The sequence below is a fragment of the Phragmites australis genome, chromosome 13, assembly GCF_958298935.1.
Source record: "Phragmites australis chromosome 13, lpPhrAust1.1, whole genome shotgun sequence".
NCBI classification, from domain to species: domain Eukaryota; kingdom Viridiplantae; phylum Streptophyta; class Magnoliopsida; order Poales; family Poaceae; genus Phragmites; species Phragmites australis.
Window position 1 is genome coordinate 20,246,254 of NC_084933.1, and position 26,412 is coordinate 20,272,665.

Here is a 26,412-nt window from a genome sequence, read left to right on the forward strand (position 1 = left end):
ATGTCATAGATCGTTTGTATCGGTTAAGTATCGTCAGTCAGTGCCGTTGGCTTTAGCACTTTTCGTACTAACCATATGTCGATCTAGTGGCAAGATAAGCCGATTATCATACGCCGTGCTAATCCTTGCTGTACGTCCCTATGGTGCGTAAGAGAAAAAGAATAGGAGAAGCAATGTAGCGGGGAGCCAGAGGTGTCCGGGATATGCTCACAGTAACCCCGGTGTCATAGGGGCATGTGCAAGTGGGTAGTTTCGGATATGAGAAAGGTTAACTCGAGTACCCTCTTGTGTGGGTCTGTGTAGTCACACAAACTAAATGGTCATCGAGTCATGTGGGTAAAGATATACCTCTGCACGGTGTAAAAACAATTCGAATTGCTGCGCTCTCGGTCACGAGCATACTTCTGTCCATCCATATCGGTCATAGAGTCACGAATGTGGGATGATATGGTATGGTATGTTGAGATATAATTGAGATGATTCTATTCTCAGATATATTTATGATAGTTCCAGTTACATATATGTTTATGTCACTGATTATAGGATAAAATGATATAGATAATCATGTGTAGATGCTTACACATTTATATTAAAAATTGCTTTTGCATGTGAATCTACTTAACCTTGTGGTCATTCCTTGCTAATCATCTAAATGCATAATCCTTGGAGTCAGATTATTTATACGTACCTATTATGGATTAAGTCTTATGAGTACCTTCGTACTCACACTGCTCTTTCAGATTCTGCAGTCGAGGAGGAGCTAGTGTTTGGTTACTTCATGCCCGCTGATGTAGGTGGCATGCATGAGTAGTGCAAACTACTCGAGTGGTGAATTTTTGGGTGGTGCCTCCGGGCAATGGTTCCACCCACCTTTTGTTGTCAATAGATTTTGTTTTCCACTGCGTGATGTCCTGTAAATGTTTATAGCAATGTAATGACTTAATGACATTTATATATTTTAATTACTTGTTCTTTCTTAAGCTTTGTTGTGATGACCTATGTTGGGAAGGCGTGTGTTCCGATCTTGATCACAAAACACATACCAGGACTACCGAAATGGTATTTTGGTTCACCATTGCAACCGTGATTATAGAAATGATCAACTTAATGATTAATTAGAATACTATTTGGACGGTTACTCACACAAACGCCTTCGTAATGTCAAGCTTAAGAATCTGAGGCTTCCTTTGATTGTGAAGAAACCTACCCATCTGCTGAACAAGGAGGAAATTGTCGTGGATACAACGAACCTTGATGATGGCACTTTGGTTCACAGAAACCAACGATGGCAGTCTAGGCGCAAGGTGGTTAGCCAAAAGTTTGATGATCAGCTTTGCAAAGCTATGAACCAAGCTTATTGGCTGGAAATCCTGCACATGTTCAGCGTTCGACGACTTAGGGATCAACGCTAAGAAAGTGGAGTTTTAGAAGATGTAGCTTCCTACCATCACCATTGTGCAACGCATGCAGTGCCGACATGATGTCCTCCTTGATCACCGACCTACACTCCTTGAAGAATCTGCCCATGAACCCGTTGGGGCCTGGAGCTTTGTCAGGCGGCATCCGCTTTATGGTCTCCCGCACTTCTGCTTCATTGAATGGTATGTCCAATTCACCCAGATCAAATGTTGCAGTATGAAAGGATTGTAAGTTTAAGGTACGATGCCGGTGGTGCGGTGAACCAAGCAGATCATTATAAAAAGTCCATACTGCCCGTTCCTTGTCTTCCTGAGAAGTCAGGACCTGATCATCGACCTTTAGCCGAGCCACAAAGTTCTTCCGCTTGCGATATCCTGCATGCAAGGGGAAGAACAATGTGTTGGCTCCTTGAAAAGGAAGTTACCTTTGCAGGTAAGTTGTTTAGAATTGCTAGTTGTAAAAGGCTGTAATTACTGCTACAATTATGTTAGGTTAAAAATTCAATTGCAGCACTCGAGATACTTTTTCTAGAAATATGGATTCGCAGTTAGCATATGAATTGCAATATCATGTTATAGCTACCACCCTTTGCTGTTTGGACCACTACAATTTGCAAGTCATGTTTGTGTAGGTGTGTATTCACTTGTAATTGGCTGCTGCTGCTGCAGGCAAGGCTGTTTGTGTTGGCCAGAATAGTTGGTTTCTATGCAAATTTGTTTGGACACAAAACCAAATTCTTCTTTCTGTGGGAAGATGTGGAGGAAATTGAAGTATTACAGCCATCTTTCACAACGGTAGGCACCCCATCACTGCTGTTTATTTTGAAGAGCGGCCGGGGATTCGATGCCAAGAGCGGTGCTAAGTCCCAAGATAACGAAGAGAGGTTGAAATTTCAGTTCCGCTCTTTTGCATCGTTTAGCAAGGCTAGCCGGTTGGAATCTAAATGTTTCAGCCGTGTCTGTTAACATAAGAAGAATCTCGCTGATAGAAAAGTCTATCTATTTTTTGATATAGGACAATGATTGGTCTATGGAAAATGAAATCGTCAGCCATTGAACAGAGGGCCAAACTGGAAGAAGATGAAGAAGATGTGAGCTCCGTCGATCTTGATGATGTACATGCTGTGTTGAGCATTGGAGATGTGCCTCTCTCAAAGGAGTATACCTTGGAATATCCAATTGATGTGAGATCCCTGTGCTTATTCCCTCTTTTGCTGATAGGGTTGGATAAGTTATCTACACCAATTGATTTGGCTAGCCCGTTAGTCTATAAGGTCGCATGCAACATTGTCTTTATATACAACAAAAGTAGCACAAATATGTCCGATGAATTGCAAAATAAGTCTATTTTATATAAACTGCAAGCATGCTATAGATATATTTTCTACTTCACTTTTGGTAAGGGTCTAAAGCTCGACAAAGTTTACCCGAGAACCGCTTAGAATCCACTTGTCCAGGATTCACAATCCCATCATTTCGTTATTTCGGGAGAAGTGTTTTTTCCATAAAGAAAGCTTTATTATCTTTTATTTTTATAATAAGAAGATAAAACCGTATAAGAGTTCACTCCTAAGCTTTGCACCACCAAGATACACACAACTCGAAAAACAAGTACGAACACCACAAACAGAACCAAAAACAAAACTCATTTGATAGAGGGGACTCAAAGCTGGTAGTATTAGGGGGAAAGTGTTGCACCATAGGAAACTCTAAAATCAATTTTAAACGACGTAGAAATATCAGATCCCAGCACAGTTGCTTCTAATTGTTCTTACATAAGCTCCATTCATGCTTGTTCATTGCTGCACCTTTGTATATCAGTCTGAGAAATTCTCCTCAGGCTATAGGACAACCATTGTTTTTCACTAACGTCACTGCGCCACCTAAACAAGACAAGAACACAATAGAATTTAGTTGTCAGTACGCCTCTGTATGCTTCTGAAAGCCTGAACCCTGGATGCTTCTCCCTTTGTCCGCTGTCGCAGGCTGATCTGCTCATGGGGGTGTTCGACGGGGGGGCCTGGTGACGAGAACAATGAGCCGGGTCGGGTGCCTCGACTACTCCGCGACCCCGTGGGAGCACGCGAGGCCGGGCGTCGTGGAGAGGCATGTCAGCTACAAGTTCGACCGGTACATGTCCATCTTCGGCGGCGAGGTGGTCAGCACCCAGCTCAAGTTTCCGGCGGAGGACGGCGGCGGTGGGCCATACACGAGGCGGTGACGCTCCACAACGTCCCCTTCGGCGACTACTTCCGGGTACAATTTTTTCTTTTTCTTTTTTCATTTCAACTGCTCGTCGCGGCCTTTGTTTAGCTAGGCGGTGAGTGTTTAGACAGTGACGGGACTCGCCTGAACTGTACGTGTTTGTTCAGGTCCGTTTGAGGTACAACGTGCAGAGCGTCGCGTCGGAGGCGCCGAGCAGCTGCAGCCGGTGCGAGGTACTTGGTCGGCATCGAGTGGCTCAAGAACAGCAAGTTCCAGAAGAGGATCGCCAGGAACGTCTGCGAGAAGCTGGCTCACAGGGCCAGGGAGGTGCTTGAAGCGGCCGGGAAAGAGATAGCCTCGGCCGTGTCAGGCTTGGGGGTGCCGTCCAAGCTGGAGGAGCCGGCACTTTCACTTTGTTCTCGTCTTCCAGCGAACCCGTGGCAGCTTTACTTTCTTCCGGTTCCTGTCACCTCTCATTGAACTTTTCGTTCGATATTTAACAGGAAAAGTGAGAAATAGAAGCGAGAAAAGAAATACATGTAACGAGTGCCACTTTTTCTTCCGAAACTGTTATTAAAGCATAACAGTGACAGACGCAGAAAAAAATAACAGAGTGCTACGTAAGCCGTTACATATGACGAATCCTTAAAAAACAAAAATTTAATCAATATCTTATGTACATCCTATAAATATAAGATAGATCCGTCTCTATAAACATGAGATAGAAAAAGGAGCGTATCATATAGACATAAGATGGCGTATGTCCTCTTGTCTGTAACGACGTCATGTTAAGAAGGCTTCGCGGCTGCAGCGCGGTGCGTGGTGGAGCGGTTGGGCCGGCGCGCCGGCAACGCACGGTGGGTCGTGTAGGGTGACGCATGGGCGGCATGGGGAGGCTCGTGCTGCCGTGGTGTTCGGTCGCGCGGGACGGCGCCAGAAACCTCATCGCTAGAGCTATTTGTCTGTTTGGCCCGCACCACCTGACTGATTCGGAAGAGCGTGATTTCCTGTGGTCATTCTTAACGGCTGGGATCAAGCATCAACTGCTACATCACGCTAAGTATTCACTATGGGCGGCATGGCCTTGCTGAGTTTCGACAACACCGAACAAATGCTAAATTTTGGCGACGCCGAATGAATACTGAATTTTAGCTAGGTTGGGTTTGAGTGCAAACTAAGCAGGCCCTAAACGAATCTTAAATTTGGAGGCCTTGAGGCTGACTTGGCGAACAAGCCCTCAATCGCAAACTTGGAGGCTTCCAGAGTGACATGAAAAGCTCATTTGACCTTGTCTTGGAAACAAATCATTCGAACTCAGCTGGTATTTTGCGGACTTTGACCTTGAATTGGAGATAAATCATTCAAACTCTGCTCGTGCACCTGGGACTAGGGTGAAAAATAGATAATAAATATCCATATTATCTGATATTCATATTTGATCAAATATAAATGTGATAAGGAAAATTCGTATCGGATTGACGTACAGATATAAATATGGATATATGCAAATGAGTAACATAAAGTTATATTGTTGTATCTTACATATTATTTTATTTTGTTTTATCAATCCTACATATTATTTTATTTTTTGGTATTATACCATATATAATGTAGAGATAAATCTGACTCTTTCGTCTCCTATCTAACGGTCTAAAATCATTTAAAGTCATGATATTATATTAAAAACAGCTCTTTGACTTAAGGCAGATGATCAATCCATTAAAAATAATGTTTCTTATGTTGAACTATCATCGTGCTCAAGTCAAATAAATTTATTATTTTATAATTTATCGTTAAAGTTGTAGGATATTCGCATATAACTGAATAGAGTATTTATTTGGCTATAAATTTATATTTGTATTTGAGAATATTTAAATTGATATTTATATTAAAATATGGATAGTAACGTGAAAAAGTAGACTTTTCAATGGTACCCGATCCGATTTTGGACTCTGGAGTCTGGGTCCGGAAAACTACCCCGCGAATCTGCCGGCCTCTCCTCGTCGTCGTCTTCTCTTTCCCAAAACCACCGCACCATAAAAATAACTTCCACTCCTCCGCCCCCTGCCTCCCTCATCCATCTCGTCCCCTCCCACTCCGATCTCCTCCTATTCCCGATCCCGCCATGGATCCAGCGCCGCAGACCCACCCCATCCTCTCCTACGTGCTCTCCCGCATCCCCACCCTCTCCAAGCCCAAACCCTCCTCCCCCTCCTCCGAATTCGACATCGAGCAGCCGCCCGTGCACACGCCGTCCCCGCGGACGCCGTCCTCCGCGGGGGAGTTCGAGCTCGTCGAGCGCATGCCGGGGCTGCGCCACCCGTCCGTGCTCCGCGCCATGACCCGCGCCGTCGCCGACGTCTCCGCCGCGCGCTCCGCGCTCCAGGTGCTCGGCCCGCGCCCGGACCACGAGCTCGTCGACACCTCCCGCTCCATCGTCGCGGCGGCCGAGGCGGGGGACATGCAGATCCCCGAGGCCGACCTCGAGGGGTGCCGCGCGGTGGTGCGGCTCGAGGAGACCCACGACGCATACGAGGCCTTGCTGCAGGATGCCGAGGGGAGGCTCGAACGGGTGTACCGGTCGGCGATGCAGGGGACGGACCTGGACGATGAGGCTGCGGCGGAGGGGAAGGGGGAGGGTTATGCGCCGGCGGCTGCGGGGGACGCGGCGCTGCAGGAGGAGGTGGTGGCGGTGCTGAAGGAGGCCGAGGAGGGGAGGCCGGTGGAGAGCGTGCGCCTCGTGGATCGGCAGCTGGGGCAACTGCCTGAGGCGTTCGGGAGGATCCAGGGGCTCCGCGTGCTCGACGTCTCGCGCAACCAGCTCGAGGTAACGAACTAAACGTATGACTCGAATTTATGTTTGTTTAGATCTGCTTGTTTAGAGCCCTATACCACTGTAGCTTATGCGTACGTGTAAACGAGCCATGAAAAGCTTGTTTTGGGGTATTTGTTGTGGATGCACATTTTTTATGAAATTGTTTGTAATATTGTACTGTTTGGGCCTGCAAATGGATGAACTGAACTGAATTATGAGATGGCTTATGGGAATTGTTTGGGCACTGGTTTTCCTTAAGGAACTAGCAATATTGATTTTTGCGTGATATGTGGATATGCCTAATTGCTATTGTTATAGGGCCGTGTATGAAGGTTTACTTCCACTTTGCAGTTTGCTATTATTTGGTGATCTATGTAAGGATGGATGGAATTCTATGATTTAGTGATGGAAGGAGCTGCTACTTGCATGTTGTTGATTCCAAGCATCAAGACTGAACTGGCTTATTAATTTTCATAAACTGTTTAATTTTCATGTTAGCCCCTAATAGAGTAATTACCCGCCGGGTTTTGGGGCCCCATTGCCATCTCTAGTCTTGATTTGATATGTAAATTAGGCTATTCATGCACGAGTATTGAGATTCAGGAGTAGAATAGGTAGTGCTTAATTTTCAAGCGACTGAAAATTTGCTACGTTTCAGTCACTTTTTCAAACCATTAGATCAACGTCCAACAACTGACATAATATTGCAATTTTGAGCTACTTGATTGTAGTATTAGGTGATTGAGAGATAAGAAATTTTTAGGCTATTGAAAATTAGCAAAGCTGTTTAACTTTTGGGGTTAGAATAGCTAAATATGTATGTTTTTCGTTCATTGCTGGGTATGTAAATTATTGTAAAATAGAATGTAGACTGGTAGGAGGATAGACTGCTGGAGTATTCTTTGTTTGCTTATGCAGTTACATAAGTGGATCCGTGCCTTTTTGTAGCTTTGCATGATTTAACATAAGATCTGTGGATATTTTGTTTAGGCTAGAAATTTAGTAATTATAATCTAGTTTGGAGAAATAACTTCAGTTCCGTTTTTACCTTTTACTTTCCCATATTGCTTGTGTATATGTATGTATGGTTTGTATGATATTTTATTGACATGTATTCATTAAATAATAGACAAACACATGTTAGCTATTAGTTGTTCATCATCTTTCTTAAGTCTTAACCCATAAACTCTCTGTGTGTTTCATGATGCTGTAATTCCTCAACAACAAATTATTAAATTGTTTCTGTTTTGGTTTTGTCCCCTGCTTAATTAATGAATTTCGATGTGATTCTAGGTTATCCCAGATGCTATAGGAGGACTTGATCATCTTGAAGAGCTTCGTCTCACTTCTAATGCTTTGGTTTCTCTTCCTGATTCCATTGGATTGCTATCTAATCTGAAGATTCTGAACGTGTCAAGTAATAGGCTGAGGGCACTGCCAGATACCATCTCAAAGTGCAGGTAGGTGACACCACTTTGAGTCTTGTTCTTGTGTAAGTTACACTGTTCAAGTGAGTAATTATTTTAACTCCAGGTCACTGGTTGAGCTTGATGCAAGCTACAACGGGCTCATTTATCTTCCAACAAATATTGGCTATGAGCTTGTAAATCTACGAAAACTCTGGGTCCACATGAACAAACTGCGGTCTTTTCCATCATCTGTCTGCGAGATGACGTCACTATACCTGCTGGATGCCCATTTCAATGAACTATGCGGTCTTCCATCTGCCTTCGGGAAACTTAGCAGTCTTGAAATTCTCAACCTTAGCAGCAACTTTAGTGACTTGAAGGAGCTCCCCGCTTCATTTGGTGACCTGCTGAATCTGCGTGAGCTTGAACTGAGCAACAACCAGATCCATGCTCTTCCTGACACTTTTGGTCGGCTGGATAAACTGGAGAAGCTTAACCTAGAGCAGAATCCCCTGTCCGTGCCGCCAATGGACATTGTGAACAAAGGCGTAGACGCAGTGAAAGAGTACATGTCAAAGAGGTGGCAGGACATCTTGCTCGAGGAAGAGCAGAAGCGCATCGCAGCGGAAACCCCACAAGCAACATCAACTCCCAAAGCTTGGCTCGCGCGCAGCGTCTCCTGGGTCTCGGACGTTTCTGGGAGCCTTGTAGGGTACCTCAGTGGGAATGACAAGTCGGAGAAAGATGCATACCTGGACCAGCAGTTCTGATTCCTGAAACTTCATTTGCCTGGTGTTTGCTTGTGCGCCTCATGTACATACAACTAAGTTTTACCAAATCTTGACAAGGAAAATCATTTTGTGTTCCTAGTGAGTCAGGCAATACACTCTTTATTCAGTTGTTACTTTGTTGAATAATAGTGCGGAAACTGAATAGGACTTGAGAGTGCACTCAAGATGACCATTGTGAAGAGATCAACTTGTATTCAGTTATTTGGAATTCTTGCTACAAATATGGTCTGTATTCGTTGGTTTCAATTTGTCCCCGAAAGGGGTTACGTTTGCGCTTGTGCGTTGCTCGTACAGCGATCGTTTTTCGTTGCCTTCGTTTGTTTCTTTGCTGTGAATTCTGACGAACTTTTCTTACTCCCTCTTTCGTCGTCCTTGGCTTCGTCCTGGGCATGTTATTTTTTCTTTTCTTTTTGAATAGAGCGGAAACGTTTCTTAAGCAGCTATCCAGCCGATCGTTACTATTAGAAACGTTTTTTTGAAGTAGCTGAATGCGCTTCGTCTGAAATTTGTGAAGTATAACATCCATCTCCCTTTTCAGAAACATTTTTTCATTTAACGACTTCCATTCATTATAAACCAATTCACATTAATTTAACATGTAAGCAATTTCCAAGCCGAGCCTTTTTCTGCTTGTGTTATCATACAAATAGATCACTCCGTGTCAAGACTCAGGAAAGAAGTATTCTCTGTGGGTGGTGATACGATGATACTGTGCTGGTACGGTACGGTAATGGAACAGCTACAGCACAAACTATAGATATCACATACACGAGAAGGGCACATCGACCATCAAACTGAAAGAAACTGCAACGACAAATAGGAACACAAATATAATAGATAGACCATATCACCATAGTAATAGCATACGCAGTGCGCCGGCGATCATTAACCGGCAATGTAACGCCACACCCAGTAAGGTTCAGGCATACTGCATTACTTCTTCGACTTATTCAAGCATACTACTTATCTACATCTAGGTTACTAGGTACTGCTGACAGCCGAGCGCAAGGTCATCCATCACTGGTCCTTCGCACTGGAAGAGAGATCAGTGGCCAGTAGCTTGATGCGTTCGTCGTCACTCTCAACCACCGCCTTGTTCATCTCTGCATCATCAAAACCCTAAAGGCAATCAGAGACGCCCAGGTTCAGAAGGTTTTAACAGAGGTGGCAACGTAGGATGAAATACAATGTGATGTTGCTTACCAGTTCGGAGAGCTCGCCAAGGAGTGGATCCCACTCATTGAAGCCACATAGATCAACAACAGACTGCTCCAGGTCGTACTTATTCTGCCGGAGTATCTCCTTGTTCAGGTCAGCCTGCATGAAGCCCATATGCTCCAGCTCACTCAGCAGTTTCTCCTCCGTGTGGTTGATGATTTCATTAGAAGGTGCAGCAGGCACACTAATAGGAGCAGTTGCAGGCGCAGGCACACTAACAGGAGCAGTTGCAGGCGCAGGCACACTAACAGGAGCAGACATAGCATCAGTTGCAGGCACACCAGCAGGTACCGAAGCCAATGCAGCTCCAGCAGACAAGGCGGATGCATCAGTGATGGGGATCTGCACTGGTTGAACTGCTGTTGGGACAGAGGGCATAACACTAGGAGCAGGCTCAGATTCCTTGGGTTTGATGGATTCACGAAAACGGTATTCAAAGTTAGGCACTGTGGTATCAGTGTTTATATTGATGCTGAAAGGCTTCAATTTTTCAGAGTATCCAAAGAAAGGCACTATGGGATCACTGTTCATATCAATGATGGAAGGCTTCAGTTTTGCACTGTTGGCTTCTAGGGCCAGGTTCAAGTTTATTGCAGCAGCCTGTTTGCTACTACTGGTTTGAATAGGCTGCTCCACCTGCACACAAATTTTGCATGCAAATGACCAGATAAATAGAAGTATCAAGGAGACAAGAACAAAAGCAGACAAGGGTATTGTAACAACCTGAATAAGAACCCAAACTTGCTGACCAAATTTCTGACCTGAGGGTAATGCCAATCTCCAGTAAGATATGTACCTACCAGGCTTCGCAGGGGCAAGAAAATCAACAGCGACATCAGTCACTTGGCCCACAGGAAGCCCCCTATTCAATGAAATCTGCACAGCACATCAAAGCGAGACTTTTATGAAGTTCAGTGCATAACAAAATCACATCCCATCATACGCTGAACCATAAATTAGCAGTTTAACATATACTCTAAATATGTAGGTAGTACAAACCGCTAATTTAACTGAACTCTGGCATGAAAATTGATCCCCGCCAACCCAGATAAGCTGGGTACCAAACGGCCACATGGTAGCCCCACTGTTCTGCATGCGCCAAATCTTGGTAAAGGGAGTTGACGGTGCCATTGGTGTACCATCAGGGACAGTAACATCCTTGATGAAGTGACAGTCAGGCTTCACCGGTGGAATCTGCCCAAGGATCGTCCAGTTCTGAAAGGGTCAAGCAATGTAAGTTGGAATCCTATCACTCTTACTATTGCACAGGTACTATCTAATCATGATTAGGATTAGGGAAAAAGTCATATGCCAACTTATTAGTGCCCCTCAAACTTACATTTTTTGAAGCTGGCATGTCTAATCTGGTATATTCAGACTCATTGCCCATGTGAGAAAAACAGGCACCGCACAAATCATAGTCTTCTTTACTGTCAGCAAGAAGAAAGCATGTCAGGATGAAAAACAGAAAATTATGTTTACACCTAGTATTAAATAAACTCAAGAACTTACACATTAGACTTGTAGCGAGGCCCAACAATAGGCGTCACCCCACAGCCATCACATTGTATCCATCTATGCAGTGCGTGTTGTGGGATGCTCCCATAATTGGCACTAAGATCTCCGTATGAACTCCCAAAAGAGTTCAAGCCTTCTGGATTAGGCACATAATTACTGAGTGATGAGGGCATATCATCTCTGTGCGAACTCCCAGAAGAGTAGATGCCTTCTGGGTAAGGGAAATACGTACCAACTGATGGTGTGTTCAACTTGAATGGTTCATAGATGTTGGGTGGAGGGGGAAAAGTCGAGCACAAATCACCATTAATTAATCCCTTTGCCCCAAAGTTCATATGGTAAGGGTGCACTGCTGGTGGAGAAGGGTACAATGCTGGTGGACGAGGGCATATCGACGGCATATCACCACTGACCTTTCCATTGGATCCATAGGTCATATAGGCAGGGTTTCGTGCATATCTCAATGTGTTTTCACCCAAAGATTGAGCAGGAACATATCGTTGGGTAGGAGCAACATGAGATGTGATAGAAACTGGTGGCACGGAGAATGTGACAGATTTACCCTTACTGTGCGCATCAAATTTTCTCTTAATCTCAGTATCAGCACTTCCTTTGCAATCAGATTTCCTTCCACCTGAACTAGTAAAAATCAGTGAATCCTCAATGGGAGGATATAGTGGTGCTTGTTCAATTTTAGAAACGGGGTTCTCAAATAGCACACTCTTAAGACCAAGTGCTTTAGATGTCTCAGAATTTTGCATGTCCGAGGGCTCTGAAGCTGAACCTATCATAGGTGCAGAGTCATGCTTAATCTTAGAATTTCCCGATGTTTGTGGTCCACCACAAGAGGAGCGAGATGAGCCATCAGCAGGGCCACTAGAAGGCTGCACGTTGCTACTTGGTATCATCAGTTTAGCAAAACGGTCCAGCAACTCGGCCAATGATGGTGCTGATGATGCAGCTCTAGAGCGCAAGTCATGGGACAGTTTTGCAAGGATAGCGGGGACTTGCTCTGGTACAAACTTCAAGGCATCATCAATAGCTGATTTCACCTGAGCTAGTTGATCTTCGAGAGCCGTGGACCTCAGAGATCTGGAATTCGAGGCCTGCTGTTTTGTCCGAGGTACCCCAACCTTGCTGCTCTTCAACTGAACATTAATCCTAAGAGGGTTCAATTTCTGATTAATAGCAGCATCACGTAGATCATTATCATCATCCAGCATGACCACATCTCTATCCTCGTCAGTATAAGTGAGAATGAATTCAACATCAGGACTGAACTTAAAGGCACTTGCAATCTTCAACCGAAGGGCAGCCAGATCATGATCAAAGTATGGACCATTCACACAAGCATTGAAACGTTTCAGGGTGTCACCGTATTTGACCTGAAAATAAGTAGAAACTATCCTAAGAATTTACAAAAACAATAATGAACTAACACCTGGTGGCACATTTGATTTAATTAGTCTTTTTGGGGCAGGAAAATATGTAAGCTGGTGGGGTGTAGTTTGAGGGTAGGGTTGATTCACTATCCACATGCTAATAACTTAGTGTAGAAAAACCAAAAATACCCAATATCGTGCTACATTCCCCTCGTACCATCAAATCTAAATGCGTGAAGTCGATAAGAACACCAGATGACCAAAACTCAAAATAAGAGAAGCAAATCTCCTGCTTTTAACCATCGGTCATCGCACCATTAAGGAAGAACTGTCACCATATTGATCAATTACGAACAACTACAAGCTTACCGGTTGCAATTAGTAAAAATAAACTGTCCAATTTTATACTAAACATAACAAAGATGGGGAGCTCCAAAAGGGAGCAAGATGCCTCTAACCAAAATACAAAGTTCTTACTCGAACATGCAAGTGAGAATGGGAAGCACACAAAGGCGCAAGATCTCTCCATCCTCCAGTCAAATGCAATAAAACAATACTCCAACAGAAACCCTTGCAAACATTCGAGCTACAGTGCGGCAGGCAGTAGATTGAACTTATCTACCATCAAATCCCAAAAAAAAACTTACTAGTACACAATCGGCCAGAGAGCATAAAAAAATATTCCACCCTCTTTTCTTAACGCAATCAAGATCAAACCAATCAGATCTTGTACACACCCACAGGGATGTAAAATCTCTGTTTTATAAGAGCAGAGGTGACACAAAATTTCGTCTGATCATCCTCCCCATTACGCACCTTCATCTCTAACCAAGTGGGGAAAATCCCCCATCTCAGTAACCACAACCATCTCGCGACAAAAGAAAACTTGGTTGAAAAACAATATTACTACGATAACTGACTAGATCGCTCCACAATCTACCGAACCAAAAAAAAAAAAACCCATCCTTTACACGACGAACCGCCAAACCCTACACGCGCAAACCCCCGGCATTCCCCTTCTTCCCTCACCGACCGAACATCAGAGCACGGAACTACAAACACCGCGGCGGGAGGAAACCGGAACCTCACCTTGACGACGAGATTCCACGCGTCGTCGCGCTTCTCGAGGCCGTGGAACCGCGGCGCGGCCCAAAGGGCAGACATCGCGGCACGACTCCCCCCGCGGTGGACGCGGCGGCAGCACAGGCGACCCGAACCCTCGCCTCGAGGGAGGAAACCTTGGATGATCACTCGATCAGAGGGGGGAGGTAGGGGTGGTGGCTGGCGAACGGAACGAGAAGGGGACGAGGCCTCGCCGCTGAAGACTCCCCTTTTATCGAGCGCTTCCGTTTCCTTACGCGAGAAGAACGGGGGGCGAAGTAAATTTTCGTCTTTTTTCGCGGAATTTTCTGAGATATCACGCCCAGGTCCTGGCCACTAGTGGGGCCCACCTGTCGGTGAGAGGCTCGGTGCTTGCCATTAGGATGGGTGGTGGTGTGTTGTGAGTTTGAAGTTTTTCTGGGGTTGAGGATGCTAGTTTATTTGTACGTATCCCCTTTGTGGGGCCCGCGAGTCAGTCGGTGAATCGGATAGGGATTGGAATAAAATATGGCTTATTTTTGCGAGGAAGGATACTACTACTATATTGGTTCGTGTCAGTGTATCTGCTACCATCTTGGGGAGCAAGAACGCAAGGCTATGACCTGTGCAGCTTCGCTTCCTGGAGGGGATCACCCATAGTCATGTCTATGACCTGTGGGCCATGCTGTGTCATTTTTGTCCCGTCCCTGTTTATCTGGGAGAGAATGCGATATCTTTTGGCGGTAGAGCGGCCGTAGATTTTTACCTTGCGCACTAGCGTTGATGCGTTTCCTTCCTGCCGTGCGATGCGAGCTAAGCGCCCTGAGACCGGGAGTCGGGTTAGCAGGACCAGAGCAACGGTCATGTCTCTTTTTTTGGCCTTGAGATTCGAAACGAAATTTTATAAGATCTAATTTTATAAAAATATTTTTTTATATGTTACGTGTCTTCTTTTCTCTAAGTTTATGTGTTAACCGTTAAATTAAAAAAGTACAGCATGATCAAAATTTTATAAAAATAAATTTCGATAAAATATCGAATAGAATTTGCTTCCATGCGCAGTCTCACCACCCGGCAGCACCTGGCCGCGTCCGCGCGTAGCTGCGCAGGCGCCCCGCGCCCCGCCGCGCGTCACTACTGCACGACCCGACGGCCCCTGAGGTCCCCTGCGAGGCTGCGACCCGCACAGCCGCGCGCACGGGTCATAGCCCATCGGCTACTGCGCGGCGTCCCATGCGGAGATGGACGTCTGGGCCACGTACCTGCCGGCCCTTTGCCGCACGTCCGCTCGCACCCACCCCCGCATCTTGCGCTTCCCGGCCCTGCGTGGACGCAGCCGCGCGCAGTACCCAAAGGCCCCGTGGGCCTTGTGGTGGGGTGGGCACGGCAGAAGCACCAGCTAACGAAATCATAGCCCGTGGGCCTTGTGGTGGGGTGGGCACGGCAGAAGCATCAGCTAACGAAATCATAGCCCGTGACCGTAACTCCACAAACGTCTTTATGTATCGGCACCTTTGTTTCTGAGGTTTTGTACTACATTGGAAGGTTAATCATTATGGACGTCTAAAAAAATCATTACGGAATGCTCCCCGATTAAAGGGTATATAGGCCCGTCTTGTGAGCGTGTGAGGATTTTCTTTTCCTAGATTACTGAACACGTAGATGGAGAAAAGCGTTGTGACATGATGATTTGGAGGCCTCTCTGGGACCGACATAAATAATACTTGGAGCAGAAAAAGGAAAATGAGAAGTGGAATCAATGAAATAAAGCTGTGTATTCCATGGCCTTTGCGATGATGAGCATCACGTCATCATCTACCCTCAGATAATGCCGGTAACAAACAACCGATACATCCCTTTGGGTGCCGATGATAGGTTTGAACTTTTCCCTCCCGTCTGGACCACAGCTGATTTCCTTATTGTATCCTTCATCAATTACAGACAAGCAGTGGAGCCAAAGGTGTCTCCTGTTTAAAAATGGTAGTTCATCACACACTGCCCCGTTACATGAGTTGGATCCGACTCAATACTCAACGAACTTGTTCTGCATCTGCATGCAGATAACCCAAATCCACTCAAAAGTCTGAAAAATCCTCAATTTCTGAACGTTCTTAAATTTGATCCAGCTTCACAAGTTCATCCGTTTCTGCTAAAAGTCCAACTCGCTGACGAGTAAAATCATCTCTGACCTCCAACTAGCTACTTCTCTGAGCTTCTCTCAAGTTGCCACACAGAAGGGATAGTGATCTGATCTGGTGTGGCACAGCAGGGGAGAAACCTTTGCTGAGACGCACTTCGCAGCCCACCAAACGCCAAAACCAGCCGGCCAGCAGCCCACCACTCGCGTGAACAACCGCAGGGAAGCGTAGTTCCCTGGCTGGCCGCGCGACCAAACTGGTGACAATTCGAACTGTAATTTTGGACCCTTGCATCCGATTCCCAGCAGCCCCATCCGCGCGTTTGGGTTCTGTCCCATCCTTCCCTAACCGTGTCATCTATTCAGCCATGCGCAGGATATAGCTAGCCATCAAAGATCACGTCCAGATCCCACACAGTTAGGCACGCGCAGTGGACTTGTAGCTTCGATCCCGTCTGAATCCTTGTCCGCTATGAAGCTCATGAAACTCGGCACTCGGCCGGACACCTTCTTCACCTCCGGGCCCGTCAGGTAGTTACTGCCTACCAATTCGTTCCGTCTCGTTGGATGTTTGCTTGTGTTCACGGATTGCTGTGGCTCGTTGATTCCAGGTCTGTCCACACGGAGGTGACCACAGACCTGCAAATCCAGGTGGATCACTGCCTGTTTCGTCTCCACAAGGTAGATGCAAATTTAATTCTTCCGCCTTGTCTTTTGCAAGAACTGAATTGCTGCTTTAGTTATGCATGAATTCATCAAGACATTTAATTGTTATAGGCATTTTTGGGGGTTTCTTGAGACTTTTGATTCTGAACAAGTCTGATCCTTGTTTTTTGGCCGTGCGCTGCTGAACGCGATAGTTTCCTCTGCTTTCCAAATCCCTGCGTCTACAAGCTCTATGCGCGGAGTCTGGCGCCGTCGAGCTGCCGGACTTCCCGGGTGGCGCGGAGGCGTTCGAGGCCTGCGCCAAGTTCTGCTACGGCATCACCTTCACGATCGGCGCGCACAACGTCGTGGCCGTGCGCTGCGCGGCGGGGCACCTCGGCATGACGGAGGCTGCCGACCGCGGCAACCTTGCCGCCAAGCTCGACGCCTTCCTCGCCTCGTGCCTCCTTCGCCGCTGGAAGGACGCGCTCACCGTGCTCCGCTCCACCGGCCGCTACGCCACGGCCTGCGAGGAGTTCGGCATCACGTCCCGGTGCGTGGATGCCGTCGCGGCGATCATCACGGACCCCAGAAGCAGTGCCTCGGACACCGTGAATCCAGCCAGCTCCTCGTCGCCGTGGTGGGCGCGTGACGTCTCCCAGCTCGGCGTCGACCTCTTCTGGCGCGTCATGGTGGCCGTGAAGGCGGCTGGCACCGTCCACGGGAGAGCCGTGGGCGACGCGCTCAAGGCCTACGTGCGACGGTGGCTGCCGAACGGTGTCAAGAATGGGTACCCTGTGGAGCAACCCGACGACGGCGCGGGCAACGTCGAGCTGATCACCAAGAACAACGGCCTTCTGGTCGAGAAGATTGTGAGCCTGCTCCCGGCCGAGAGGAACGCTGTCTCCTGCAGCTTCTTGTTGAAGCTTCTCAAGGCGGCGAACATCCTGGGCGCCTGTCCCGCGTCCAAGGCAGAGCTCACGAGGAGGGTGGCGCTGCAGCTGGAAGACGCCAACGTGAGCGACCTCCTGATACCGTCGGTCCCCGCGACGTCCATTAGCGAGACGCTGTACGATGTGGACGCGGTGATGGGCATACTTGACGAGTTCGCGCTGCGGCAAGCGGCAGCGGCTGGGATCCCCGAGGCTAGCCCAGCGCGCGCGGGAACGCACCGGCGGTCGCGGTCGGTCGAGAGCGTAGAGTTCGACGGAGCGCGCCGGTCTACGTCGGCACCAGTGTCGCACGGCGCGATGGTCCGGATTGGGAGGCTGGTCGATGGATTCTTGATAGAGGTGACCAAGGATCCCAACCTGCCGCTGGACAAGCTGATCGCCATTGCCGAGGCCGTGCCGGACTGCGCCCGCCCCGAGCACGACGATCTTTATCGAGCCGTCGACACTTATCTCAGAGTATGCAAAATCAAAGAAGACCATTTTAGTTCACGTTAAGTCCAGTTTAATGTTGATTCATTACTGTTCTTGGTTTGATTTACGTAACAGGTGCATCCGGAGATGGACAGGAGCTCGAGAAAAAAGCTGTGCAGGGTGCTCAACTGCAGGAAGCTCTCCGAGACGGCGTCCACGCAAGCCGCCCAGAACGAGCTGCTACCCCTCCGGGTCATCGTGCAGGTGCTCTTCTTCGAGAACGCACGCGCCACGGCGCTGTCGGGCCCTGGGGCCAACAGCGTCGCCAACCAGCTGGGTGGTGGCGTCAAGGCGCTGCGAGCCAAGTCAAGAATGGAGGCCGGCGGCGTGGAGGTCAAGGGTGAGCAAAGGCTCCGAGGCCTCGCCAGCGCGCCTGGCGAAGATGACTGGAGCGTGGAGGGGCTGAAACGCGCGGCGTCGAGGACCTCGACGCTGAGGATGAAGCTGGAGGAGGACGAGGACGACGAGGCGTTCGTGCACAGGGCGCACACTCGGCTAGTCCGGAGCGCGTCGTCGCGTGTCCGGGCGTTCTGCGCGATCCCGACAGGGAAGCCCAGATGGATGCTGAGCAGGCTGTGGCCGTCGAGCAGAGCCATCACTGAGAGGCATTGAGAGACCTGCACGACAGCACCGCGGCGGCAAACAGATCCGGCGAGCTAGATGGTCAGGGCGGCTGTGCATGTGTACAAAAGAAGTGGAAAGAACGTTGTAAGTTTGATATGCCATACTCAGAGCATTGGTGATTGCTTGGAGACTCTTACGTATTTTTTCCCAAAAAAACATTGATATATCATACTGGTGCACAACTGCACATTTGCCTGGTTTAAGTTTGCTTCTAAAATACTAACAATTAGGATTAGCACTGAATACAACAATTAAGATGGACATGTGTAACAGACGAAACACAAAACCATGTCTTGATTGGGAATCGAATACTACACACCAACAGCTTCTTGTAAAATATGCGCGTACATGGGTGATCTCAGGATGGAAAAAGAAGAGCAGATCAGCATGGGGAAACTTGCACCTAGACATTTGGCTTCAAAAACTTTCAACGAGCAATCGAGTACTCTGAGTGGAATATTTGGAAAGAAAATAACTAGAGAACTTTCAAAAACTGTCAACGTTGAGCTACACAGTTGGCATACCGAATTAAGGAGGAGATCGATAAGCGTTGTTTAGCTTTCGATTTTGCTTTATTAGGCCGGGAGTAGCCGCTGTGTTTTCTGCTCCTGTTAGGTTTCCAGTGAGGGCAGGCAGCGAGGCTGTGATGCTCTCTCTTTGTTTTCGTGGTGCTTTTTTTGGTTTACTCCCCCTTTTTATTCTTTTTAATATAAGATCGGCAATCCTCAGGCCATCAGAAAAAAAAAAAACATTTGGCTTCTTGCTCTGTTGCTCGTCACTGTCGTAGCATCATTGCTATACAGCATCAATCAATAAGGCCTTCTCCAACCCTTTTCCTCCCAAGGATTGGTCATGTCTTGGCACAGGTGGACGGTCAGTAACTCGATGGGTGTGTGATACCGTTTCAGCTGGGCTAATGGCTATCACTGTCTCAATCAGAGCCTGAACAATGGAATGACGAACGTGGCCTCGTTAGCCACCGATGCTTTTCTCCAAAACTGCATTTGCTATTTATCTCTCAGAGTGTTTTTTTTTTTTTGCATCAAGAGAATTTTTATGTGCTATCATGCTCCTTCAGCTTATACGACCGTATCGACCCAATAAAAGTCTGGACAAGCCTATGGCTCAAGAAGCTCAGGCTCTGGCTGACCGCCGGCCGGTCCAAACTTCTGAAGAAGCCCTCAGTGTCAGCGAGGTCCCTGGACAGGCCACAGGGCGCGCACGAGCTCGGCATGGCAGGCGAAGACGACGGCCAGGGCCAGCGCGACCAGCGCGGCACCGACGGCGACCGGGGCGCTCTGGACCACCCGGCAAGCCATGCTCGTCGGGAGCGCCATGGCGAGAGACCACTGCAGCACCTCGCCCACCTCGCGTGCCGGCCGCGACCGTCCTCCGGGAGCGCGCACAGCGCCAGCAGCGACGTGAAGATGCAGAAGCTGGCCAGCTGCGATGCGGAAGACGGCCAGGAGCACGTACTCCTCAGGTGGCGCCGGTCACCAGGACCACCAGCGCGAGCGTCCGCGTCGCCGTGGGCGAGGCGCGTGGGTACGCCTCGCAGCCACCGCATCCGGACGACGGCTCCTCGCCTGCCGCCGCCACAGGCAGCAACAACGGCTGTTGCTCCTCCACGTCGGCGCCCGATTCATCCATCTTTGATTTCGCTTCCATTGCGCACAGTGGCACGTGAGTCGCAATGACAAATCCGAGCAAATAGCACAATATATAATGGATACAACGACGCCGTCGCCGGCTATTCTCTAAAAGCAAAAGTGTGACAAATGCATAGGCAGATAAGCGCCACCGCGCGCGGAAGAAGCAAGAAAGACACGTAACAGTAAGCCGAGGATCCATAAGAGAGCGAGCTTTACAAGGCCAAGGACGCATATACATCTGAGTATCTGAGGTAGCAACTAGAGATTAGATTAAAGAGGCAGTGACATCATAATTGGTAGATCAAACAGGAGGGGAAAAGAACAGAGTGCATGATGTGATCCCAGCCTAAAAATGCTGACCAGCAGTTAGCAACAGTAGATGTGGACGCCCCGGTATGAGCCGCTTTTCTCGCCACCAAGTCTTATCCCATTTCTCTCTTAAGCACAAGTCATGTCTAAGCACACCATTGCATGGTGACCGTCGCTCATTTGGACAAGCACGCTTTTGATAAATCTCGCCATGATAGTCTATGACACGACTGGACGTTTGCTGGACCACTCCTTTGCACCTTTTCTAAGCTACCTAGAATTCCAATGATGTAGAAATCTCTGAATGCAGGGCAAAAAACAAGGTGTCTTATCAATTTGTGCGCATGACAAAGTTTAGTACAGCTCAAATTGTCGTTGTTTACATGTAGCCATTCGATTTGTTATGGTTTCAGAACAAAAGCACTTGACAGTACAGTCTAAATAAGCACATGAGTACCTCAGCTATGCAGTTCTACACAGAAAACATAAGCTAAAACAAAAGACTTCAGCCTGTAGCTTTGCGCTTCAGAGGGGACAGGGTAGTTACTATTAAATAGCCATGGCATGCATCAGTTACGAACATAGGCTATGACAACAAGACGTCCAAATCGGCAAGGATGCAAAAGTACCTCAGACAGCAGCCAACTCACCAGCAAGCCCCTTAGAAATCAGAAGCATCAGAGAATTCTATGTAGAAACCTTTCATTCTAGTACTTCAGTTTATAGTTAAAACAGTAATGAGGTTTAGGACCACACAAAGTGCAGACAATGTGATGCTGTCAATAACATGTAAAATGGCTGGGGTGATTAAAATTACTCCGGCTACAGCTTTGTAGGACAGGACAGATCATTAAGATGCACCTTGCTTAACTGATTAGTGGCAACTAGCAAGACACAGTTGTCTAAGTTCGTTCTATCATATGGATAGAAGATATGAACATAGGGTATAACAATGAGACAACAGAGTAAATAAGTTGAGTTGCAACCTAACCACACTGAAAGGTACAGTCTTCACTTACTGTTGTTGCAAGTCTTCAAAATATCAAGTATGCCTTTTTTTTTTCATCCCTAAAAGTTACAGGTATTCTTCACAGATCGACTGCGAAAAGATGAACCATTGACAAAGGCCTACAACTCTGTTAAGGGCCACTGGTCACACGTAATGCCAGTGTCACCTGGCCCTTATTGCCAATGCTGCTAATTGTGAAATGAACAGTTTGTGTTTCTGTCAGGAAATGCTATGGCATTAGAATGCTATTGCATACCAGCGCAGATTGAGCAAACAACTCTTTGGTGCATTTTGAATTTATGAGCTTATGCTGTCCGGATCATACCTATCTGCTTCCTAGCAGGATCATGCTTTTGCAGCATCTGCTGCAGCCATCCGCTCATCTTCCGTGGTAAGTCCCTCGATCAGTGAGATATACGTGCTGTCATCAGGGGTGATGCCATTCCCCACCATCTCTTTCATCAGGTTCTCAGCGTCATCTCCCTGGCCATTCTTGCACAGCCCCTGTATCAGTGCATTGTATGTCAAAAGCGTTGGGTTGAACCCCTTGTTCATCATCTCATCCCGAACCTTAAAAGCATCCTTTATGTTACCCTTCATGCTGTAGCCACTGATCAGCGTGTTGTAGCTGACAAGGTCTGGCTGGATACCCCTCTTTGTCATCTCATCAATGAGCCCACGAGCTTCATCGAGACGCCCCAGCAAGCACAACCCCCTCATCAGCGTGTTGTATGTCACATCATCTGGTGTTATCCTCTTCTTCTCCATTTCTGTTATGATCTCAAATGCCCTGTCCATATCTCTACATGTACAGTGGCCGTTGATCAGAGCATTGTACATGACAACGTCAGGCCTGATGCCCGTCGTCACAGCTTCCTCAAACAACCTATCTGTCTCCTGAACTAGCCCCTTCTTGGACAGGGCATATATCAATGATGTGTAGGTCACCGCGGTTGCACGCACCCCTTTCCGAGACATCTCTTCAAACACGTCCAGTGCTTTCTCCTCTTTGCCCTCTTTGCAATATCCATTGATTAATATATTGTAAGTGAACACATCTGGGGAAAGCCCCTTCCCCTCCATCTCCTCAAGCACCGCATAAGCCTCTGATGCACGTCCATCCATGAACAATGCATGCACAAGTAAATTGTAAGTTGCAACCGTCATGGCGACCCCCCTCTCTACCATTTTCTCCCGGTATTCCAGCGCCACATCCAGTTTGCCCCTATCACAGTAGCCCCCGATCAACGTGTTGTACATCACCGCAGTTGGCTCCACTTCTCCCTCTGTCAGCATTTCGTCGAACACCTTGGCTGCGTTCTCGACCCGACCGACCTTGCACCACCCCGAGATCACCGTGGCGTAGGTGTACTTGTCGGGGGCCATGCCGCCGCGCTCCCGCATCTCCCGCATGACCTCCAGCGCCGCCTGGACGCGGCCGCGGGCACAGAACCCGGCGATGACGGTGTTGTAGGTGACGGCGTTGGGGCGGGACATCTGGCGTAGCAGCTCGAGCGCGCGGACGGGCTTTCCAGCGGCGCAGAGGTGACGGAGCATGATGTTGAAGGTGGTGGTGCAGAGCGGGAGGCGGAGGCGGAAGATGTCGGCGAAGAGGACGAAGGCCGGGGCGGAGGGGAGGGAGGAGAGGAGCGGGTGGAGCGAGGCGACTGGGATGGGCACGGAGAGAAACTTGAGCTTCGCGTAGAGGCGGAGGGAGGTTTCGTGGGGGCGCGCGGCGGCGGAGGCGGTGAGGAGGAGATGGGGCAGCGACGGGGCGGCGGCGAGGTGCGGGAGCACGACGAGCGGGCAGAGGGCCCGGTCGGCAGACAGCGCCGACTTGAAGAGCGCGAGCGCTGCGGCTGGCGTCGGCGCAGCGCGGGCGGCCGCCGCAACCGCGGCGGGGGAGGTGGGAGGCGCCATTGAGGTGGAGGTCACTCGGCAAGGGGAGAGATTTCGTCAAAGCATGCTGCAACCCTACCTTCGACAAACAAGAAGACGGGCCCACATGCAGACACACAGGAACTCAAAAGACATGGTACTCAACGTCAAAGCATCCATGCGGCCGTCTTCTCGCGGACAGTCCAGCACATTCCCCTCTGACAAGTTGGATCTGTCTGTCACCCCCTCCCTTCGCTCCTTCCATGTCTGTGCTCACCCTCACGCTACAACCGCGCCATCCAATTTCGCCATCCACATCTTCGCACCTACACCCCCACGTCTCCGTAACGGGCCGCTCCCTCTCCGTGCTATAAAATGACCTCCGTAGCACTCCGCCGCCCTTCCTTTCTCCCTCACCCCATCACCAAACCCGCCGAGGCATCGCGCGCCATCCGTCGCAGCCGAGCCCTCCCTAGCGCCCCTGAGGCCGTCATCGGCTCCACAAGAGTACGTGGAAGCTTCTCCGACCATCAAATTCCGCTCCCCATCGTTGGAACCGTCTCCCCATCGAGCGTCGGTAAGCTTCGCCGCCTTCTCTCTGTCACCAGCACTCCTCGCTGCACCTCGAGGCCCGCTAACCACCTCTTCAGCATTGCAGGACCGCCAACCAGCTTCCTCAAACCTCAAGTTCGCATCTCCCACATCAGAACCCCGTCCTTGAAGCTCGTCGACAACCCCTGTCGTCGTTCTCCGCCACCCGCCATCCCCGAGCTTTTCCCGGTCGTCAAGAACCCCTCGATGAGAATCCTCGCGCGCTCCTCTTTCTGTTGTCATAGATCCCATCGAGTTCCGTGCCCTGATGCGCTCGATCAAGTGTCGTCGACCATGCCCGCGGCGGCACCGCCTCTCTCCAAAAGTCGCCGCCCACCAAACCCCCCAACCGTCTAGAGCCGTCCGATCTAAAATCGAAGGCTGAGATCGCATACCCCTTCATTTGTGTAATTGCACCACCATGGACGGGTGATCATGCCACCTCAGCCGGTCCATGGGACCATAGGCCCAATCAGCATCCACATAAGCACCACGTCACTTTTTTGTCCTATGTGGCAAGCCACGTCATCTGTGTGAGCCCAGTCAACATGTTAACGCAATAAATAGGATTTTCAGTAAAAAAAAATAAATCTCTTATTCTCTAAAAATAGGTATTTTATATTTAGTAACTAAAACTTTTCTATTTTCACAAATAAGCCCTACTCATCCCCTATTATTTTATTTTTAGCACCTAAACTTTTATATAATTACAAATAGATCCCTGAAATTTTAAAAATAAATTCCTAGAATTTTCTGTTTCTACAATTTAGCCCTTTATCTTTTACAGAAAGGCTCCAAAGCTTCGAACCCTTATAATTTTACTGTTATAGCTCTGTTTTAGGCGATTCTTACGCTCACGCAATCGTAGCAGCGAGTACTTTCCATTAGTAGGCTTTTTATAGTGTTTTGCTAGTGTTTGGTGTACTGGTCTTAGATGTTGTGTTTCCTTATTTTTTGTGTGTGCGATTATAATGGGAGACGAGCAGTATGTGAACCTGCAAGACCAGATCTTTAAAGAGTTTGAGCAACCCGCTGCTGAAAGCAAGTGTCTTTGATCATATTGATACTATTGTAGAAAATAGTGTCTTTTACTTTCTAATTGCATGCTTTGTTAATATGAATCCCATGTTTAGGGTTTATTAGTACTTTCCATAATTATCCTTGTCGCTGGTGTTGTAGTTTGGGTGTTAAGGGTAGAAATGCTTAGTTGTGCTGTCAAGTCGGGTGGGATAAATGTTAATTTGATTAACGGTCTATGCGACACGAGCTAGTTTGGGTAATCTTTATAGCAACATGGACCATAAGGATCTAGCCAGGTTGGTTTGGTTGGTATGGCTGTTGTATGCGTATTGGGTGATGTGCAAGTACTTGCTTTAGATCCTAAGGACCAGTTTGTGGAGTATGTAACCCGGCGGAACAGCACAACCACGAGGCTTATATGGGTATGACCTAACCAATTAATTAGATGTCCTACTTATTCTGTACGAACCAGTGGACGGTTGAGTGACACAAGATGAGACCTCTATAGTGGATGGAATCCCTGTTAGCGGTGAAACCTTAATGAGTGCATATAGATTTGGAGGCGCTTTGTAAAGACCTTGTAGTGAGACCCTGACTCTACACCCCAGAAGTGTGAAGCAAAACGGGAATCACGACTCGTGCATAAAGTGTGCAACCTCTACAGAGTATAAAAGTGATCGATCAGCCGTGCTCACGGTCAAGAGCGAGTTTAGACTTCTTCATGATTAGTGGGGATCTTAGATAATTGGTTTTGGGTAGTCGGGTGGTGGAACCCCGATGAGTTGGTAGCCAGATATAGAATATCTAGTGAGTCTGATAGTCGGATGGAATCTGATGAGTTGTTCCTTTAATATTGGTGTCGTCATACATAGTAAATAGAATTACTAAGTCTATTTTTTAGTCTCAGATTAGGATGGCATAAATACAGTCAACTTGAGTAGAGCCTTTCTTGCCTTAAGCCTTCATATCATGTTTTTCTACACTTTCGAAGTACTCCATGTACTCACACTTGCCTTCTTCCAACCTTTGAATGCTGCTCAAAAGGTGAAGACTTCGAAGACATCGTGGATGATGGAGCTGAATTCTAGGCGAAGGAAGTTTTTGACCTGAAGATCATGTTCTAGCCTGGTGCTCCTCCAGACTCTACCTATGGATGGATGGAAGACCCGTTACCACTGGAAGTTATCTTAGTATTTTCTTTAAGATCCACGGGTCCTTTGTTTATGAATTCAACTGTGATGTAATGACATTGTCATGTTATCACTTATGAAGTCATCGTATGTATGA

At 47.9% G+C, this 26,412-nt stretch overlaps 4 protein-coding genes across 13 annotated transcripts; 2 read left to right on the top strand and 2 right to left on the bottom strand.

The window, feature by feature from the left end:
* The first annotated feature begins 5,599 nt into the window (after positions 1-5,599).
* LOC133889183 (plant intracellular Ras-group-related LRR protein 3-like) lies at positions 5,600-8,908 on the top strand. The gene is made up of 3 exons (XM_062329661.1): positions 5,600-6,450; positions 7,732-7,898; positions 7,972-8,908. The coding sequence occupies exons 1-3, from the start codon at positions 5,749-5,751 to the stop codon at positions 8,615-8,617; spliced, it is 1,515 nt and encodes a 504-aa protein (XP_062185645.1). The 5' UTR covers positions 5,600-5,748; the 3' UTR covers positions 8,618-8,908.
* Positions 8,909-9,453: 545 nt separating this feature from the next.
* On the bottom strand, positions 9,454-14,130 carry LOC133889181 (protein JOKA2-like). Of its 6 annotated transcripts, XM_062329659.1 has the most exons (8): positions 13,846-14,130; positions 11,607-12,759; positions 11,369-11,510; positions 11,196-11,286; positions 10,856-11,071; positions 10,580-10,732; positions 9,842-10,492; positions 9,454-9,757 (listed from the first exon to the last, which is right to left on the bottom strand). In XM_062329659.1, exons 1-8 carry the CDS (start codon positions 13,918-13,920, stop codon positions 9,656-9,658), a joined length of 2,583 nt encoding a protein of 860 aa, XP_062185643.1. In that variant the 5' UTR covers positions 13,921-14,130; the 3' UTR covers positions 9,454-9,655. The 6 variants fall into 6 exon arrangements, with proteins under 6 accessions (XP_062185643.1, XP_062185640.1, XP_062185641.1 ...); XM_062329656.1 differs by having other exon boundaries at positions 10,856-11,050; positions 11,369-12,759; XM_062329657.1 differs by having other exon boundaries at positions 9,454-9,741; positions 9,859-10,492; positions 11,369-12,759.
* A 1,840-nt stretch (positions 14,131-15,970) lies between these two features.
* On the top strand, positions 15,971-18,869 carry LOC133887625 (BTB/POZ domain-containing protein At1g67900-like). Its single transcript, XM_062327573.1, has 4 exons — positions 15,971-16,504; positions 16,585-16,654; positions 16,834-18,027; positions 18,118-18,869. The coding sequence occupies exons 1-4, from the start codon at positions 16,446-16,448 to the stop codon at positions 18,652-18,654; spliced, it is 1,860 nt and encodes a 619-aa protein (XP_062183557.1). The 5' UTR covers positions 15,971-16,445; the 3' UTR covers positions 18,655-18,869.
* Positions 18,870-20,593: 1,724 nt separating this feature from the next.
* On the bottom strand, positions 20,594-23,686 carry LOC133888983 (pentatricopeptide repeat-containing protein At2g15630, mitochondrial-like). 5 transcript variants are annotated; one of them, XM_062329410.1, is made up of 2 exons: positions 21,962-23,683; positions 20,594-20,927 (listed from the first exon to the last, which is right to left on the bottom strand). In XM_062329410.1, the coding sequence occupies exon 1, from the start codon at positions 23,554-23,556 to the stop codon at positions 21,982-21,984; it is 1,575 nt and encodes a 524-aa protein (XP_062185394.1). In that variant the 5' UTR covers positions 23,557-23,683; the 3' UTR covers positions 20,594-20,927; positions 21,962-21,981. The 5 variants fall into 5 exon arrangements, 4 of the variants coding, with proteins under 4 accessions (XP_062185394.1, XP_062185393.1, XP_062185392.1 ...); XR_009903849.1 differs by lacking the exon at positions 20,594-20,927 and adding an exon at positions 20,943-21,287 and having other exon boundaries at positions 21,647-23,682; XM_062329409.1 differs by lacking the exon at positions 20,594-20,927 and adding an exon at positions 20,943-21,287.
* Positions 23,687-26,412: the final 2,726 nt, after the last annotated feature.